The 17,013-nt window shown below is 39.0% G+C and overlaps 1 protein-coding gene across 1 annotated transcript in view; it reads left to right on the top strand.

Annotated features, from left to right (window-relative positions):
• The window catches only part of LOC129412105 (inactive N-acetylated-alpha-linked acidic dipeptidase-like protein 2), a 514,851-nt gene that overhangs the window by 354,142 nt on the left and 143,696 nt on the right, over positions 1 to 17,013 (top strand). Inside the window, exon 11 of the mRNA XM_055165108.1 lies at positions 2,844 to 2,972. Within this exon, the coding sequence (XP_055021083.1) occupies positions 2,844 to 2,972 (129 nt within the window). The remainder of the gene's footprint in view (positions 1 to 2,843; positions 2,973 to 17,013) is intronic.

Raw genomic sequence — 17,013 nt, forward strand, 5'->3', positions numbered from 1 at the left:
AATGAATGTTTGAACATGAAATAAGTCATAGAAAAACATAAATGTATCCAAAATAAACTATATATCCAGCTGCTCTACCTTCTCTTTATTTCAAAAATAAAATAAATATACTATTTCTATTTTAAAAAATCCCCAAATAAACTTTGTATGTTTGTGATGAGGAAACAATTTTATATAATAGGATAGAAAACAGTGTGATATGGGCCCTTTACTGTGTAATGATAAACCTATTCACATGGGGTTTAAAGTGCATATGACGCTTAGACATAGTTAAAGAAACTATGGAAGATTATGCTTTAAAATTTCATAAACTTCACATTTATTCCCAGATATGAGGTAGCCTAGGACTCAAATGAAACACGCCTCACATACTCCTCACATAACTATAAAAATAAAAATACAAACTTATTGTTTTGACTGGGGATACACAATCCATCTTTTTTAGTTCCAATGCCCGATATCAACCAATACCAGAGCAGAGACTGAAAACATCATTTATTTCCTTAGAACAAAAATAAAATAAGACAGAACTGGTCCAAAAGTGTGATGGAGCTGTGATATATCTCTTAAGTAACAACAGAACAGCTTTGTATAAATAAATAGTATTGAAATAATAGTCTTATGACATCAGTGTACTGTATTTTCCGGGTTATTAGGTGCGCTCTTAAGCCTCTAACTGCATCAAAAAATGACTGTGCGCCCCGCAATCTAGAGCGCCCTATACACGAATCCACTCGGGTGTCCCAGCACAACTTCAGTAAACTATAAAGCCGCACCACCCGCATCGCATGCAAACATGCATGGAGCAGACAGCGACTGTGCAGTGAAACACACCCGCAGACACACTCATCACTCCACGCGGACGAGGAATGTAATGAAGGAACGAACCGAAAAAACGAGTCCAATGTGCCACTTCTAGACACAACTGAACAACTGAGTCACTGCGAACACGCCGACAATCCAGAGGTCCCAGACAGCACCCTCCCTACACGCCACAACTGAACAAAGCCCAGAGTCACTGTGAACGCACCAAACAAAGTCTCCACTGACCCATCGAACTGTTCTTCGTTTAAAGTCCGGTGCAGTTTATTTGTGAAAAAAGTTTGAAAATAGACCATTTAATGACAGTGTGTTTTATAATCCAGAGCATCTAATAGCCTGTAAAATACGGTATATGTCTGACCAGGATATCAGCTGAACCGATATTTGAAAGCCAATATCTTTCTCAGTATCGGTGCTGATATCTGATACCATTATCAGATCAGTACATCCCTAGTCTCAGTCCTCGGCCAATCAGAAAAAAAAACAAAAAAACAAAACACAAACCGTCCAAGTAATTTTTCCGTTTGTATTTTTCCAAAAACCTAAAAAAAATGACTGTATGAGGCTAACGATTACTTTGACATGCTGTAGTGGCACTAAGCATTCCCTCATTACAAAGCTGTCGATGTGTGTGTGTTCTGTGTGCTTGTGTGTGTGTGTTCTGTGTGCATGTGTGTGCTCTGTGTACAGTGACAGTGCTCTGTGCAAACACGAGCTGAGCGGAGTGACTCTCCAGTGTGGAATGCTCTTCACATCAAGTGTCTTTGAGAACTCTCGGCAGCAAGGACAGCGAGGGAATGCTTAACAAGGAAGATCGAATTTACAAAGACGGCGCATGTTAGAATGAAGCTGTTGTATTATAGAGAAAGTATTTTTTGTCTGTGTTTTCATATCCACAGTTTAAGGACAGTATTACTTTTTTAAATCGATGTTATAATGTTGCTTCCTCATTGAAAACATACCTGGAGTTGTGATTTGTTTCTTTTGTTCAACACATAAATCCTGCATATTTTCCTGCATGTTTTCAAGCTCCTTAGATTTTCTCTCGAATCATTAATTTCAGACCCAGAATTGCCACACTCTACTGATCAAAAGGTAAAAGGAGCTACTAACTACCATTAAAAACTACCACTTCATGACATGACATGGAACAGAGCAGTTTGAGCTTTGGAGATGTAGACAGACTAATAATAAAAGGTTACTCAAACAACTCCAGGTATGTTTTTGATGAGGTAACAACATTATAACATAACTTAAATCTCACAAGAGTTAGTTTTGTTGGTGCTCATGTTTTTGTTTTTCTTTCAAAATTTAAATGTACGCTGGAATAAAACTTTTAACACATATTATGCAAAATTTACTTAAAAAAAAAATGAAGTCAAAAACATGGAAATGTATTTTGCTTCATTCATGCTTCTTTCATTAATCGTTAGTAATCCAAAGTCATCTACTCTGAGCGCTCAAATGATCTGCGAGCATTTTGCCAGTTTTGTTGCATCGCAGGTAAAACTTCCAGACTTCTCCCTGAAAGCTTGTTTAATGGAGCATGGAATTAAAGCCACAAGACGGCATAATATGTGTTCATTAATGGTGCACTGTGTAACTTTTATGGCGTTAGTTGTCTCTGTGGAGATTCATTGATTTGCAGAGATTGTTCTCTGTCATTTGTCATTAAAATGATCTATGTTCATGGAGAAGCAATTGCCACTACCGGGTAAAGTTACAGACCAGATCTTTGAAGATGCGACCCCACGCATATTAGAATGCATGTTTTTTCAATTTTTTAGAGCAATAAAAGCACCCACAAGATAGATATCTAACATTTAAACCATTATTGGACCCCCTACCAGAAACATTATCTCTTTACAGTTAAAGGAAAACAAATACATGTTTTCTCCCATTATTACCACATTCAATAGAGACAAATAGTGTAATAGTAATTAGGAACTGAATGCACAGTCTTCACGTGAACCACACTTTCTCTGCCTGTAACTGTTGCTATGGTAACTGTGTGTTTTCAGGAGAACAGCGTGGTGCTCCAGAGCAGCGCAGTGGCCTACGTGAGTCTGGACTGTCCGGTCAGAGGCACAGAGACTCTCAGGGCATCAGCGTCTCCATCTCTGCTTCAGCTCACCTCTGACATACACAGGGTAAGGACGACTGCTTCATGAGTTTAGACCATAAAGTTGTCTTTTCATCAAAAACATATCTGCAATTTGAGTCAATGTCTACAGAGCAAAAAGCAAACCATGGAATTTTATATATATATACTTTTTTTAATGTTACACTATGTTCTGATCTATGCTATAATGTTGTTTCCTCTTCACATAACTAAACTGGACTTGTGTTTTTTTTCATTCACACTTGTTAAACACACAAGTCTGCATACTGACGTCTTCTCTCAAGCAGGAAACACTCCATTCCACCTTGTGATGTCATGTGATAATTCAGAAAGTGCTTCACAGTGTTTTTAAACTCAAATGTACATAAACAAGCACATATTTTTTTAAACTGTGTAATGAATAGGGCTGGGTTAATATAAGTTTTTCTTCTTCCCACCCTTTTTTTGTGAAATGTGCTTTTCTGTTGTTTGCAATGTATATGTAGTATACATGATTATTCTTTCACTCTCGGCACAAACTCGGAATAAAAACGAATCAATCAAATAAAATACATCAAATAAAATTGCATACACCTTCACTAGAATCGTGTGGATAATTTAAAATCTACCAAAAAAAAGTATAAGGTAGCTGTTAACTTGAAAACTACAACTACATAACATCACATCACAAGGTGGAACAGAGCATTTCAAGCTTTGGGGATGTAGACAGAATAATAATGCAGGCTTATTCAAGCATGTGTGAATGAAACAAAACACAGCTTCAGATATGTTTTTGAGGAGGTAACAACATTATAACATGGCTTAAATCTCTCAGGAATCAATTTTGCGTAATATATGACCTTTTAAAGCTGCACTGCATAACTTTTCTAGTGGAAGGCCCGCTCTATCTTAGCCAGGCTGGTGCCACCTAGTGCCTCCACCCAATTTCATTTCTCTCCAGCGACTAGATCAGGAATCGGAATACACTAGACGGTTTGCAAGAATCACGGAAGTTGAAGACCGCGCACCTACCAATCAGTGAAGAGCTGTGAAGCCATGACATCAAGCTCAAGCGCCTGTCTGGGTCCCTTTTGTGGCACAGCACAACAGTAAACAAAGCGGTCGAGATGGATGTAGATGAAGCCATACATTCTGTGTTGACAACGATTCCCGAGATTGAGGATTTAAAGCTGGAACGAGAATACTTGGTGAATTTTATCAAGGGGAAAGACGTAATCGCCCTTCTTCCTATGGGATTTGGAGCATTACATACGTCACGACCAAATAGCAGCGATTGGTTAAATTAAAAAAGTACCCGCTTACCGTCGAGCGAACGAATCCTAATGCTGCGAGGTCAAGTAAAACCAGCTGATGAATCAGGCTACCGCTACTTGCTTCTCTCTTGGAAATGTTATTGCTTTGTCTAGAATCTTCCACCATATAGATGGAACATATCTATCACAAAGGAGACAAGCAGGTTACAGCACTGCGCTACATTACTATTCAGATCTGTGGAGAAGGAATTATTGTATTTTTTGTAGCAACAGAAGCACCTGTAATGATGAATAAATGCTAGATATATGTTTAATGTCATACCATGGAACATTCCAGGCATAGAGACAAGTAGGTAGAGGACCCACCACCAGAAAAGTTGTGCAGTGCCCCTTTTAAGATATAAAGCAAATATATATGCATTTTTGCACTTTTAAAATCGCTTTTTGCTCTGATTGAATTCCACCAAGACATTTACAGACACATATTGATGAATTGCAAAATGGTTGGAGAATAACAATGCAGAGAGATGACTCAGAATCACCCGTTCCCACCAAACCTGTTGTTTCATTTCATTTGGGCATGTTTCTGTAAAACCCTGTATTATTTACTCTCTCTGTCTCGTTTTATTCAGCTCTCAGAATCGCCTGAATTCAAGTTCCAACCGCTTCTTTTCTCAGTGCACCCGCAGACACGTTGAATCTGTGTTGAGTGTCTTGCCCTAGGACACAACAACAGCATGCGAGAACCTATTCCTACTGAGAATGAAGATAATCAGAAACTGTAATTAAAATATGTGGCATAAGGTTCTTTGGCAAATATGTTTAAAATGTTGCATAAAATATAGAAATAACTTCACTCTAATTACAAAACAACTCTTCTGCCATCTATTGGTAAAAAAAAAAAAAAAAAAAAAGGGTGGCAGCTTTAAAGTAGCACCTGTATACACCGAACACAAAGATTTTAAAAGATCGTACAGAAGCATTTGCCGATAGCTATCCCAAGACAGATGTTTTTAAAATTCCAAAATATAAGATGAAATTAGAATTTTTGGCCAATTTTCAGTAAGATCTACTTCACTCAGTTACTAAATAAGATATCCAAAATCTACTTTGTGAAGTGTCTTGTGTCTAATGAAGCAAGAAATTTAAACCTGACCATCGGTTTTTCAGATTCATATGTCGCAAATATATGGTAAAGTTTGCCGTTTTTACACATATTCACTCTGCCCTTTAGTTCTCCGGATGCCACCCCTACCCTCCTTTCACTCTTCCCTTTAGTCCTCCAGACCCCGCCCCTCCTCTCTCTTCATTCACCCCTTTAGTCCTTCAGACCCGGCCCTTCTCTTCCCTTTAGTTCCCCAAACTCCTCCTCTTCTTTCCTTTCACTCTCCCCTTTAGTCCTTCAGCCCCAACCACTTCTCTCCCTTTATCTCCCATTTTGTCCTCCAGACCCCACCTCTCCTCTCCCTTTATTTTTCCCTTTAGTTCTCCAAACCCTGCCCCTACTTACCCTCTATTCTCCCCTTTAGTCCTCCAGACCTGCCCTCCTCTCCTTTCACTCTCCCTTTTAGTCCTCCAGACACCACCCCACCTCTCCCTTCACTTCCCCCTTTAGTCCCCCAGACTCCTCATCATCTCTACCTTTTACTCTCCCCTTCAGTCCTCCAGACCCCGCCCCCTTTCTGCCTTTATTCTCCCCTTCAGTCCTCCAGACCCTGCCCTTCCTCTCCCCTTCTTAACCCCTTTAGTCCTCCAGACCTCCAAACTCCGCCCCTCCTCTCCCTTCACTCTCCCCTTTAGTCGTCCAGACTCCTCCTCCTCTCTTCCTTTCACTCTCCCCTTTAGTCCTCCAGATCCCACCCCTTCTCCTCCCTTCACTCTCCCCTTTAGTCCCTCAGACTCCTCTTTTTTTCCTTTCGCTCTCTCATTTAGCCCTCACCCCTCCTCTTCCCTTTAGTCCCCCAGATTCCTCCTCTTGTCTCCCTTCACTCTCCCTTTTAGTCCCCCAGACTCTGCCCCTCCTCTCCTTTCACTCTCCCCTTTAGTCCCCCAGACTCCTCCTCTTCTCTTCCTTTCGCTCTCCCCTTTAGTCCTCCTCCCACTCCTAGTTAGTCCTCAAATTTTAACAATCTTCTCTTCATCTTTTACTGGTTTTGAGTTGGTAAATATTAAATTTCAGCCTTTTATAATATATTTAAAGCTGCACTGCGTAACATTTCTGGTAGAAGTTTACTTGTCTCCATGGAGATGCAATTGTTTCGTACGATATTCCAGAATATGGCATTACACTTTTCGGTCTCCAGTGAATAAATACATCTTTAATACAATTTTGTGAAACATTACAGTTAAAGAAATCGCATCTCCATGGCATCCCTGACCTAAAAATTTACGTAATGCACCTTTAAGTAATTATTTAAGTAATCTAGTGTGATATTGATATCTTTAAATAACTTTTTTTTTTTTGAGTTCACCTCCAGTATCTCACCTTAATAGTACTGAAACGGGTAGACAGTCGACCAATTAGAAACTATTTACTCATAAAACCCGCCTTTCTTACTATAAAAACACAAACTCATTATACCAAGTTCCTTTATTTACTCCCACATGAACAGATGGATGCGTACAGATGGTCGGCTTAAATAACCACTCTGCCCAGAATTATATTGACAAAAAATAAATAAACTAATGAAAATATGGCAATAGCGGGATATTAAAAAGTAATTACCCGCAATCAATTTGAAGATTTTAGTTGCAGCCTCATTTTTCTTCATTACTGCTAATAACATTTAAAGATTTCAGGAAAAAAAAATATACAATTATAGTGTTAAAATAAATGGATACACAAAATTGAATGAGTTGAAGCATTTGTTTGATTTGTCGCCGTGAGGACAAAGGAAAAAAAAATCAAGATTGAGGGATTCAAAGAGACGCGTTATGGCATTTTGTTATTTATGATGGTATTTTTTATTTTAAAAGCGCCGTACCTGAGTTTTACGGTCTTTAAAAATGTGAAAAACAAGAACAAGTTAAGAGTTTTTGCAACGGTCCAAAGTTATTCCTCACTCAGCTTATGCATTCTGATCTTGATAAAGTTGGATAAAGTTAACAACAACTAGCATCTTAACTTGCACCTCCTGACTACTGGACTATAAAACATGTAATTAGATGCATACTGTTTGCAATTATTATTATTATTTTGACTCGAAGAGCTGCTTTTATAATATACCTGTACTAGGGCTTGACAAATTGTGCTCAAATGCATCGGGAAAATCAGGCATATACTGTAAATGTTTAGGTAACTTTAATTTATAGTTCACATAATATAATTAAAATGTGTTTTCTGATACTCGAGTCGTATATTTGACCGTGTAAAAGTACTCTTAATTGAGTATAAGTTGTGGTTTCTCTTCCCACTGTGAGGAAGTTTACAAGTGACAAAAGTTTTATGTTGACAACGTGAAATGATTTGAATATTTGTTTCTTACATCGCTCCTTCAGATATGATTTAGTTTATTTCAAATTTTTGGCCATAATTTAATGTTTTGTTTCTCCAAATACATCAGATGACATTTCCAGGCAGTTACAGGGTTCCCACTCTTTTTCACTGACAAAATTTCAAAACTTTTCCAACTTTTTTTTTTTTTTTTAACTTAAAGTGAATTTTCCATGATTTTACGGCATCTACTTGTGTACAAATATTGTAGGGCTAAATATGAAATGTTAACTCTTTCCACTCACCTTATGGTTTGGTATTATAGTTTTTTAACATTCAAAATACTGTCAGTGCATTTATTGTCGTCTCTTTTAAACAAACATCGCATACATTCAGAAATAATCATAATAGCCTAACGATAACTTAACAGAACACTATAGTTGAAAGAAAGAGATACTAAAATTCCACTTTTTAGTTTTTCAAAACATTAATTTAATTTACAAAATTCCATGAGTTTTCCAGGATTTCCATGATTGTGAGAACCCTGCAGTTAGTCTTTAAGTTACTCTTACTTGAGTTGTAGTTTCTCCGAATACTTATTGTACTTTTTAGTAATAGTGTTTTGAAGCAACAGTACTGAGTGCAGCTTTGGCTACTTTTGTTATCCATGGCCAATCTACGTTGCAGACGTAGACCGTATACATGAACAGACATAGATAACCCGCTAGCTGCTGCGTTCCAAATAGGAAGTGAGCATGGGCGCGCTTCTGGTTCCATTGACTCTGGCTCCAGTTCACTTTGTTTTGAAAAAATGTCACTATAACTGCTGCTGTCAGGCTCGTCATTTTGGTCTTAAAATGTCTGTATTAACCCACTCTACGTGATGTTTTTATTCCGCTTTTTTGTCCGTAAATGAATTCCTATTCCTAATATGGAACTCGGCTCCGAACACTGTGGGTGACATCACATTCCCTTAAGCCAGACGTACACTGTGCGACTTTTGGCCCTTTTTGAGATGATTTTTCACTCGTGCCCCTGTTTTTTTTAACCAAGCTGGTGCCACGTAGCGCCTCCGCTCAATTTCATTTCTCTTAAGCGACTAGGTCAAGAATCAGCTTACACTAGGTGGTTTACAAGAACTCTGGAAGTGTGAATTCGGGCATCAGCCAATCAGCGAAGAGCCATACATTCTGTGTCGGCAACGATTCTTAAGATCGAGCATTTAAAGGTTTCACTTAATCTTGTGTCCTGCTTTGTGTAGTAAACATGGGGTAACAAGAACCGATTAATACCTCACGACCAGCTCCCGATTGGCAGTCGTAGGTCACAAGAATATCAGACCTGTTTGAAATCCAGTCTCCTCTCATTAGGGTTTCGCTCTGTTGAAGTAGTTCATATAGTGTGAGAACATGAATCGTGAGCTGTGAACTTTTAAACCCTGCGATTTGTTCGTACAGATTGAGCTGGGGCTGAATGAAACGATCGAAAATATGTCCAGCACAGTGTATGTCCGGCATTAGTCTACTTCTTTACACAGTCTTTGGTAGCAGATCACAGTACGTACATGGGCAAGAGTTGAACAGTCACGAAAAACATGATTATTATTTAATCTGGACACCCACACTTTGGGAAAACTCATAGCTACGCCTCTGCTAATATTTGAAAACCAGCAAAGAGAGACCAAGTTTTCATATTAACCCAATCTCTACAATTACTCAGACTTCCCTACCGCTACAAAACCTGCCCTCTACACCGAGATTCCACTGTGATCGTTTTCAAATGGGTGCTTTGGAACCAATTACGCCCCAACTATTCCCAACTAGAAAGCGCTTTTGAGTGCGTTTTATAGCGGACCGAACCAAGATAAGACTGTACGTTAAAGAATACTTCTAGCTTCTCAAACTGCTCAAGTGACAACAGACTAGAGGCCTAACGAATGGTGTTTTTCTGTAATTGGCTATACGCGGCGAGAATGCGTAGGTGTTTCAACGAGATTTTTGTGTTTTAATAGACAGCATTGTTAGTTTAGAATATACGAAGAGAAATAGGGACTGCACAAATGACCTTAGACGTGTTCGTAGCAAGATGTATTGGATATATGCGATCATTATACAGTACAGTCGATGTTGCGTAAGTCTTATGGCAAATGCAATTCTATTATGGTTCGCGAGTCAATATATGGGAATAGGGAATGTCTTTATTTAGAAATATAGCACTGGTAGCTTTATATGAGTTACTGTTATATGAGTTTTACCTCCTCCAGTGCGGTGGTTGGGAAAGTCTCATACATGCAAAAAGAAGTCAGGGTCTAGAAGGGAGCTAAAGCAACATCTTTTAGTGTAAGAGCCCATATTACACCATTTTTGGATCTTATTATAATATTGTTTGCTCATCAAAAATGTGCCTGGGGTTGTGTTTTGCTTCATTCAGCCCTGGAATGGTCAACCTCTACTGGACAAAATGTAAAAGGTAGCGGTACTGCTGGGTGATATGGGGCAAAATATATATATTTCGATATATTTTGGTATATCTAGATATCTGTACAGGAAAAATAACCCCCCAAAACCTATGGCAAAAACATATGTGCTAAAGTCTTTTTTACTGAAGTGCAGAGAGTTTGGCAGTTCATGTAGGAGCAATGTGCTTCTGCAACATTTAAAAAAAAAATCTTGTATACTAAAATAATAATTTAATTGTAAAATAAAGGAAGAAATAAAACATGTTGTCTTCTTTTCATTCAAGAATAAAACAACTCAGCTTAACTCAAGATCATCTTTGCATTAACCAAAACCATGAGCCCTTAACCAGCGGTAAGGAACTATGAGGTTTCCCACAAGCCACTGCGCAGACAACCCAACGTTTCCAAACACTACTGTACAAGTTACACTGCAGCAGATTATTAATTTAATTCTTCTGCATAAATAAACTTTACATTACTAAACTTCACAACATATAAATCATAACTACTACAGAACCACATCAACCAGTTTGAGTTTTGCGCAAATTTGTTTACGTTTTACAGAAACAAAACTTAAAACCACGTGGCTCATTTGCATAAACTATAATCTCTCTCTCTCAAAAAAAAAAAACAGCTCTTTCCTTGTGCGGTGATGTGGTCAGCTTCTGTCGGACGAAAGGACATGACTCAATATGTGTGCTGCTGATGGCCTTGTCTGTAAATGGTGGAAAAGGTTCGTGGTGCTAGAAGCTTTTGGTTGGTACCAAGTTTCGGCATTCACGGCGGTAGTAAGGAGTGAATGAGACAACATGCGAAGGGAGGGTTAACAAAATCAAGGAGGCGGGGGCGAGCACAGCACAGAGAAGGCCGTCAAGCGAAGCGGCAAAATCAGAATTAAATATAAGCATTATATTGATATATACGATATGTCAGAATCTATTTCACGTTTAAAAAAATATTTGGAGATATTTAGAATATCAAGATATTGCCCACCCCTAGGTAGCCGTTAACTTGAACACTAGCGGTTTATCACAGTGTGGAACAGAGCATTTTGAGATTTGGAGATGTAGACAGACTTATAATGCAGTGTTACTCAAACGTGTGAATGAAACAAAACACAGCTCAGTTTTTGATGAGGTAACAGCATTATAATATGGTGTAAAGCTCACAAGAGTAAATGTAGGACCTTTAAAGAAGCACACACCACAATGAGAACGAATTATCAATACCAATGATGTTTGATAGATTAGCACTCAACACAACAACTCTAAGAGTGTTTTCTAGTGATGTTTGTGAATGAGCCAGCTCTTTTTTGACCGTTTCATTAACATAAAAGGTTGTAACTGGATCTAGTTTTTTAAAAGAACCAAATCTTTGTCTTTCTAATTTTTTATCCATTTTTTACTGATTCACCCTGAACCAACACAAGAATCAGCACAGACGCAGAGTAGGCGACACAAGTGAGAGCTTTGTTCACCAAAAACATATTTGGCATCATAATAACAGTGCAGTGTTTTATTTAGAGTCTGCATAATATCAATGGGCAAACACACTCCCACTCTGTTTGAACCATTTTAAACAGATCTGAGCCTTGGCCATTTCTCTCTGTGATTAGTTTGAAGATAAATGAGGCTTTTGTCATATAAATAAATATAAAAATAGCCAGTATATTGAACGGCTCTTGGAAATTGGAAATGAACGGACCCAAACGATTCAGATCCCATAAAAGTTTCATTCGAAGTTCATCGTAGTATTTCCACACGTGTTATTCTGGTTGACTGGTTTAATTGGGTTGCAGTTTCATTTAGTGTGGAACTTCAAACTTCAGCTCAAAACAAGCTGAACCAGAAGAAAATAGAATGTACTCCTTTGCCTGAGGTGGCACTGCAGCAACAAATAGGCATAAGAAAGTGCCTTCAACAAGTAAATCGTGTTCGCTCATTAGCCAGAGGAAAGTCCTTTCCTGATCTGTCACTTGTTATGAAAAGTTGAGCTACCCATGTTGGTTTTGCTCCACACTGGGCCATCGGGGAGCGCTGGCGACACGTTAGAGCAGGAGGAAGTTCACTTCAGGTGATATAACAGGCGAACGAGTTATGACAACTTTATTACCGCTATCCAAGATATAAAAACGCAGATCAAGGTAAGACATGACTACAGGCCGTTAGACCAGTGGTTTCCAAACTTTTTAGAGCCACCCCCTGAGACTTTTAATGAGCAGACACGTACCCCCTACCCCATCTGAATAAAGTGTGTGTGGTCACTGAACAGATCATGATATCTATTAGTCCAAATAAAATGTTCTGTTGTATGAAAGCATGTGCATTAGTCAAGCGTGGGAGATCCAAATAATGAAAACAAATCTTTTCAAAAGGAGCAATTTTCCTTTTTCCAAAACTCTGGTCTCGTACTCCCTAGAATAAATCCATGTAAATATTTTGTCTGATTATCTAACATTTTCTTTTGATCGTCACACAGGTCACTAGGGTGTCAAAAGTATCGAAAATCAATAGATACTCATTTGAGCAGGTATCGATACTAAAAAAGTCACATTCTCAGAATATAAATGAACCTTTCCTGAAGCTTTAGAATGATCTTGTGCTGTATCAGAACAAGTATAAGAGCACATAGACTACATTCAGAGTGCAGCCTGAAGTGATCCAAATCTGATTTTTTGGCCCCTATGTGACCTGTATCTGATCTTTTAATGACAGTCTGAACAACACAGATCCGATTTTTTCAAATGCGACCCAGACCACGTGGATATGTGGTCCTAAAACCGATACATATCTGATCTTTTGACATGTGACTTCAGTTTGAACAGCCAAGTTGCATTCTTCTGACCTACACGTCTAGTCAATGGAGGGAAAGCAATTTTAGTGAGTTAATTAATATTTGGGGAATTGCTGTATTCAGGCCAAATTGGAGGGAACAGTTTCAACGGTTTTTGAAATGATTGCCAAAGAAATGTCCGAGCGCAGCTATAGGTAGTCCGAGCTCCAGTGTCAACAATAAATAAATGTATAAATAAATAAAGAGCCTGCAAGACAAATACAAAAAGAGGCTAAAGACTCAAACAAAAGAAGCGGCTGTGGATGTGTAACTTGTCCATTTTACAAAGAACTGGACCGTATTTTGGGAGACAAGCCCAGTGTTTAGGCGACTTCCGTAAACACTGACATCGTTGTGTCCTCCAGTGCGCATGCGGGACACTTTTGGGGTGTTTAAGTTCACACTGGAGATCACATACAAGTCGCATTTAGTTGAAAATGTAAACGACCTCGCACAACAATCGGATTTCACAAAATAAATCAGAATTGAGCACAAAGCCCTAAATCCTGAATGAAGACTTAGACTAGTATATGCCCATGTACCACTATGAAACCTTCTTGGACCACTGAGGAATTACACAGACATAAGACTACATTGTAATATTAAAAAAACACTGCAATTTAACGTTGGAAATGACATTTTATTATCTAACAAGAGAGTGTTTATTCCGTATCGAAATCGAGAAATCGTGACACTACTGGCGACTAGACTATCCAGAGAATTCCAGTCTGGGTCCCAGGCTACATCCTTACTACAATTTACCCTCACAAGGAAAACGTAAACTCTCATTTCACTCCTCTACGACCAGTCCTTCTCCCTCCCTTCTTGGAAACGGAAAAACTATGTCAGTTGAAATTACGACAACACTAGAGACTTTCAAACACGAGAAGCCGTAACAAAGTGCTCCTCCCCTAAATCACTTTCCATTGGTAATATTAACATCACGCCATATTAGAGGACACACGGCTGGTATAATTCCTGTATAATTTATCTTTTCGCACATAAACTTTTGGGGGGAATAGAGCAGTGTAATAAATCTGGAGAACAAGCGTGTGACTTTATGGCTAGCGTCGCGCAGAACATAACTGTAGGAAATCATTTGCAGGAGACAGTATTTTTGAATTATGGGCGAGCTTGTGGCATTGTTTGGGTGGTATTTGAGAGTTCATCCGGCTTCATGAATCTGGGTAATTACGAGGAAAAGGCAGTCGAGCTTGCAAAGTACTTATGTCCAAGCAGAGGTAATACTGAGTTACTTTATAGAAGTTTTCAGAGGCCGTACTTTTTACTTGAGTATTGAATTTATAATGTTGTAATGTTTGAGTAAAAACTGTGGTTCTATTTCCCAATGTGAGTAAGTTTTGTCATTGAGATGTTATTGCTATGGCAGAAATCTTCCAAGTTATGGCATTAAACTTGTCAAGAAGGCAAGAAGATGATGCCATGATGTTACAGATCTGTCGGCCAGATCTGTGGAGAGGCGACCTCCAGAGATGTTCCACACAGTCTTATAGCTAAAGAGCTAGTTTCCATCTGTAATATAAACACGTGTAATTGACTAAATACAGGATAGATGAGTTTAATGTCATACTGCGAAACATTCCAGGCAAAACAATAACCTTTCCAAGAACATGCTGGAATTCCTCCCACCGGAAAAGTTACGTAGTGCACCATTAATTAAAATTTCAGTTCAGGAATCCATGGTAGACGGTTTCACTTTGTGGAAACCGTCTGATCTCGAAGACGGTTTCACTTTGTGGAAACCGTCTGATCTCGCAGCATTAGGATTCATTTGTCGACAGTAGGCGGGTACTTTTTTTATTTAACCAATCGCTGCTATTTGGTCGTTTGTAATGCACCGCTAGCGGGCCTAACTGGTATGTTAAGCTTTTCCCAAATCCCATAGGAAGAAGGGCAATATCGTCTTTCCCCTTAATAAAATTCACCAAACATTGTCTTTGTTCCGGCTTTAAATCCTCAATCTCGAGAATCAACACAGAATGTATGGCTTCGTCTACATCCATCTCGATCGCTTTGTTTACTATTGTGCTGTACGGCAAAAGGGACCCAGACATGGCTTCACAGCTTTTCGCTGATTGGCCGGTGCGCGGTCTACAACTTCCACCTACTCGCTGGAGTGAAATTAAATTAAGCAGAGGCATTAGGTGGCACTGGAGAAAAAAGGTTGTAGACCCCTGCCCTCATATAATGTCATGATTTTCAACTAGGATATAATATTTTTAAACCAAAAAATTGCCAAACTTGGAGCAAAATAGTCTAATGTTTAGTAAAATTTTAAATATAATGATCTTAACTTTGTTTTGGTGAAATGTCCAACCTGTCACAGGTATTTTAACAGTTCAAATGCCATTGTTTTGACCTCTTATACGCTTAATATCATTGTTATTACTAGACCCATGCAAATGAAACTAAAACTTAAGTGTATTGTTTTCTCAGCCAGCACAAATAGAAGGAAATATGTGCTACAATAATGAATTAAAACATTGTGGTACCATAAAAAAGCACAGGCTCTGATTGTTGTAGGTGAAAATAAGTTAGTGCAAATTTGTGATATGGTTCAACATTTGTGGATTTCCTTTTTTCAATATGTCAACACTGAATCACCCGTAGAGTTGTGTATTCTCGCCTGGCACCTGAAACAATAACTTCAAATAGTAGACTGTGTCAGTGTGACCTATAGCCTACTGCCACGCTTGAGAACTAGCATTTCCATCTAATATCCATTACTAAGTCCTTTTCAAGTACTGTAATTTTTCTCCCTCGATATCACGACAATATTTTGACATTTGTTTCGGGGGCGCGCATATTGGAGAATCAAACCATTTCACTAACAGCTACCGAACCATATCTAAGTTCAGAGGAGCCAGAGCCGATGACATATGCTGATCGCGTCCCCATTCGCAACGACTGCGGAGTGACAAACCGAAAATCACTTCTGCATAATTATGATTATGATAATGCAGTTCCAGTCAGTGCGTTTGGAGGAGCCATTTTGCAGCTGTTGACTGAGAACTGGAGGCAAGTCCCAGGCACAACAACAGCCAGAGTAAACAGGAGCAGGGCCAGAGAAGAAGCAGCAGCAGCTTACAAACTCTATTGGTTTAGGAAATGCATCAAGTGGGAGACATTTTGTTGACATAGAAAAGTGCAGAAAGCCTGGGATAGATTAGCTGTCATGTCAATACAGAGTGAATGAAATGACAACTGTAAAGCTGGTGAGCAAATAGTTGGTTGAACAAACTTGAATGTAAAATGCTACTGTAAATATTACATGTTACCGTAAAATCTAGACTATTGAGTGCACCTGAATATAAGCCGCATCAATTAAATTTGAACTAAATTGTAAAACTGTACATATATAGACCGCACCTGAATACAAGTCGCAGGTGTCCACATCTTCAAGAACGTTACTAAGTTCAGGCCGTCTGCTTTTATCGTCTCTGAAAGCTTTTGTCGTCTTTTTGCGTTCAGTCGGCGCCAAAATCTCACCATCGACTCACTGATGCCGAGCTCACGTGTAGCGGCTCGGCTCTGTTTACTTCTTCCACAGTCAGATCAAGCGCCTTTAACTTAAATCCTGCGTCATCTGCATTTCCATGAGGAGGATGCACGCACAAAGCGCAAAATAACTGTTCAAAACACAATCAGGCTAGAATCTTCCTCTGTGCATCAGCCCCGTCTCTCCCCACGCTATACTGTGCATGTCTCCTGCAGAAAGAGCCACTGTCCTGTCTGATTTTAGCAGATTTCAGGTTCTCTCAGGAGCAGGGCTAGTTCTGTCAATCAGGTATGAGTGAATGTTCGGCTACTGAAGTTTGAGACGTTTCTTCTCATCATTTACGCGTGCTGGTAAGACGCATCCCCCTCGTTAATGTTCATTTAGCATCATAACTTATTTTATCACACGGCGATAAACTATTTGAGTACGCTGACAATATCGCGAGCTAGTGTAGCAACTTCATGTGAACACTAGATCCATGTGTAATCGCACAGACAGAGGCATTTTCTGCACTCAGGCTGCAGAAAATGGTTTATGTAAATGGACAATGTGTCAAAAAAAGAATCCATCCAT

This window comes from Boleophthalmus pectinirostris, unplaced genomic scaffold, assembly GCF_026225935.1.
Source record: "Boleophthalmus pectinirostris isolate CB_2022bp ecotype Guang Dong unplaced genomic scaffold, ASM2622593v1 HiC_scaffold_7, whole genome shotgun sequence".
NCBI classification, from domain to species: Eukaryota; Metazoa; Chordata; class Actinopteri; order Gobiiformes; family Gobiidae; genus Boleophthalmus; species Boleophthalmus pectinirostris.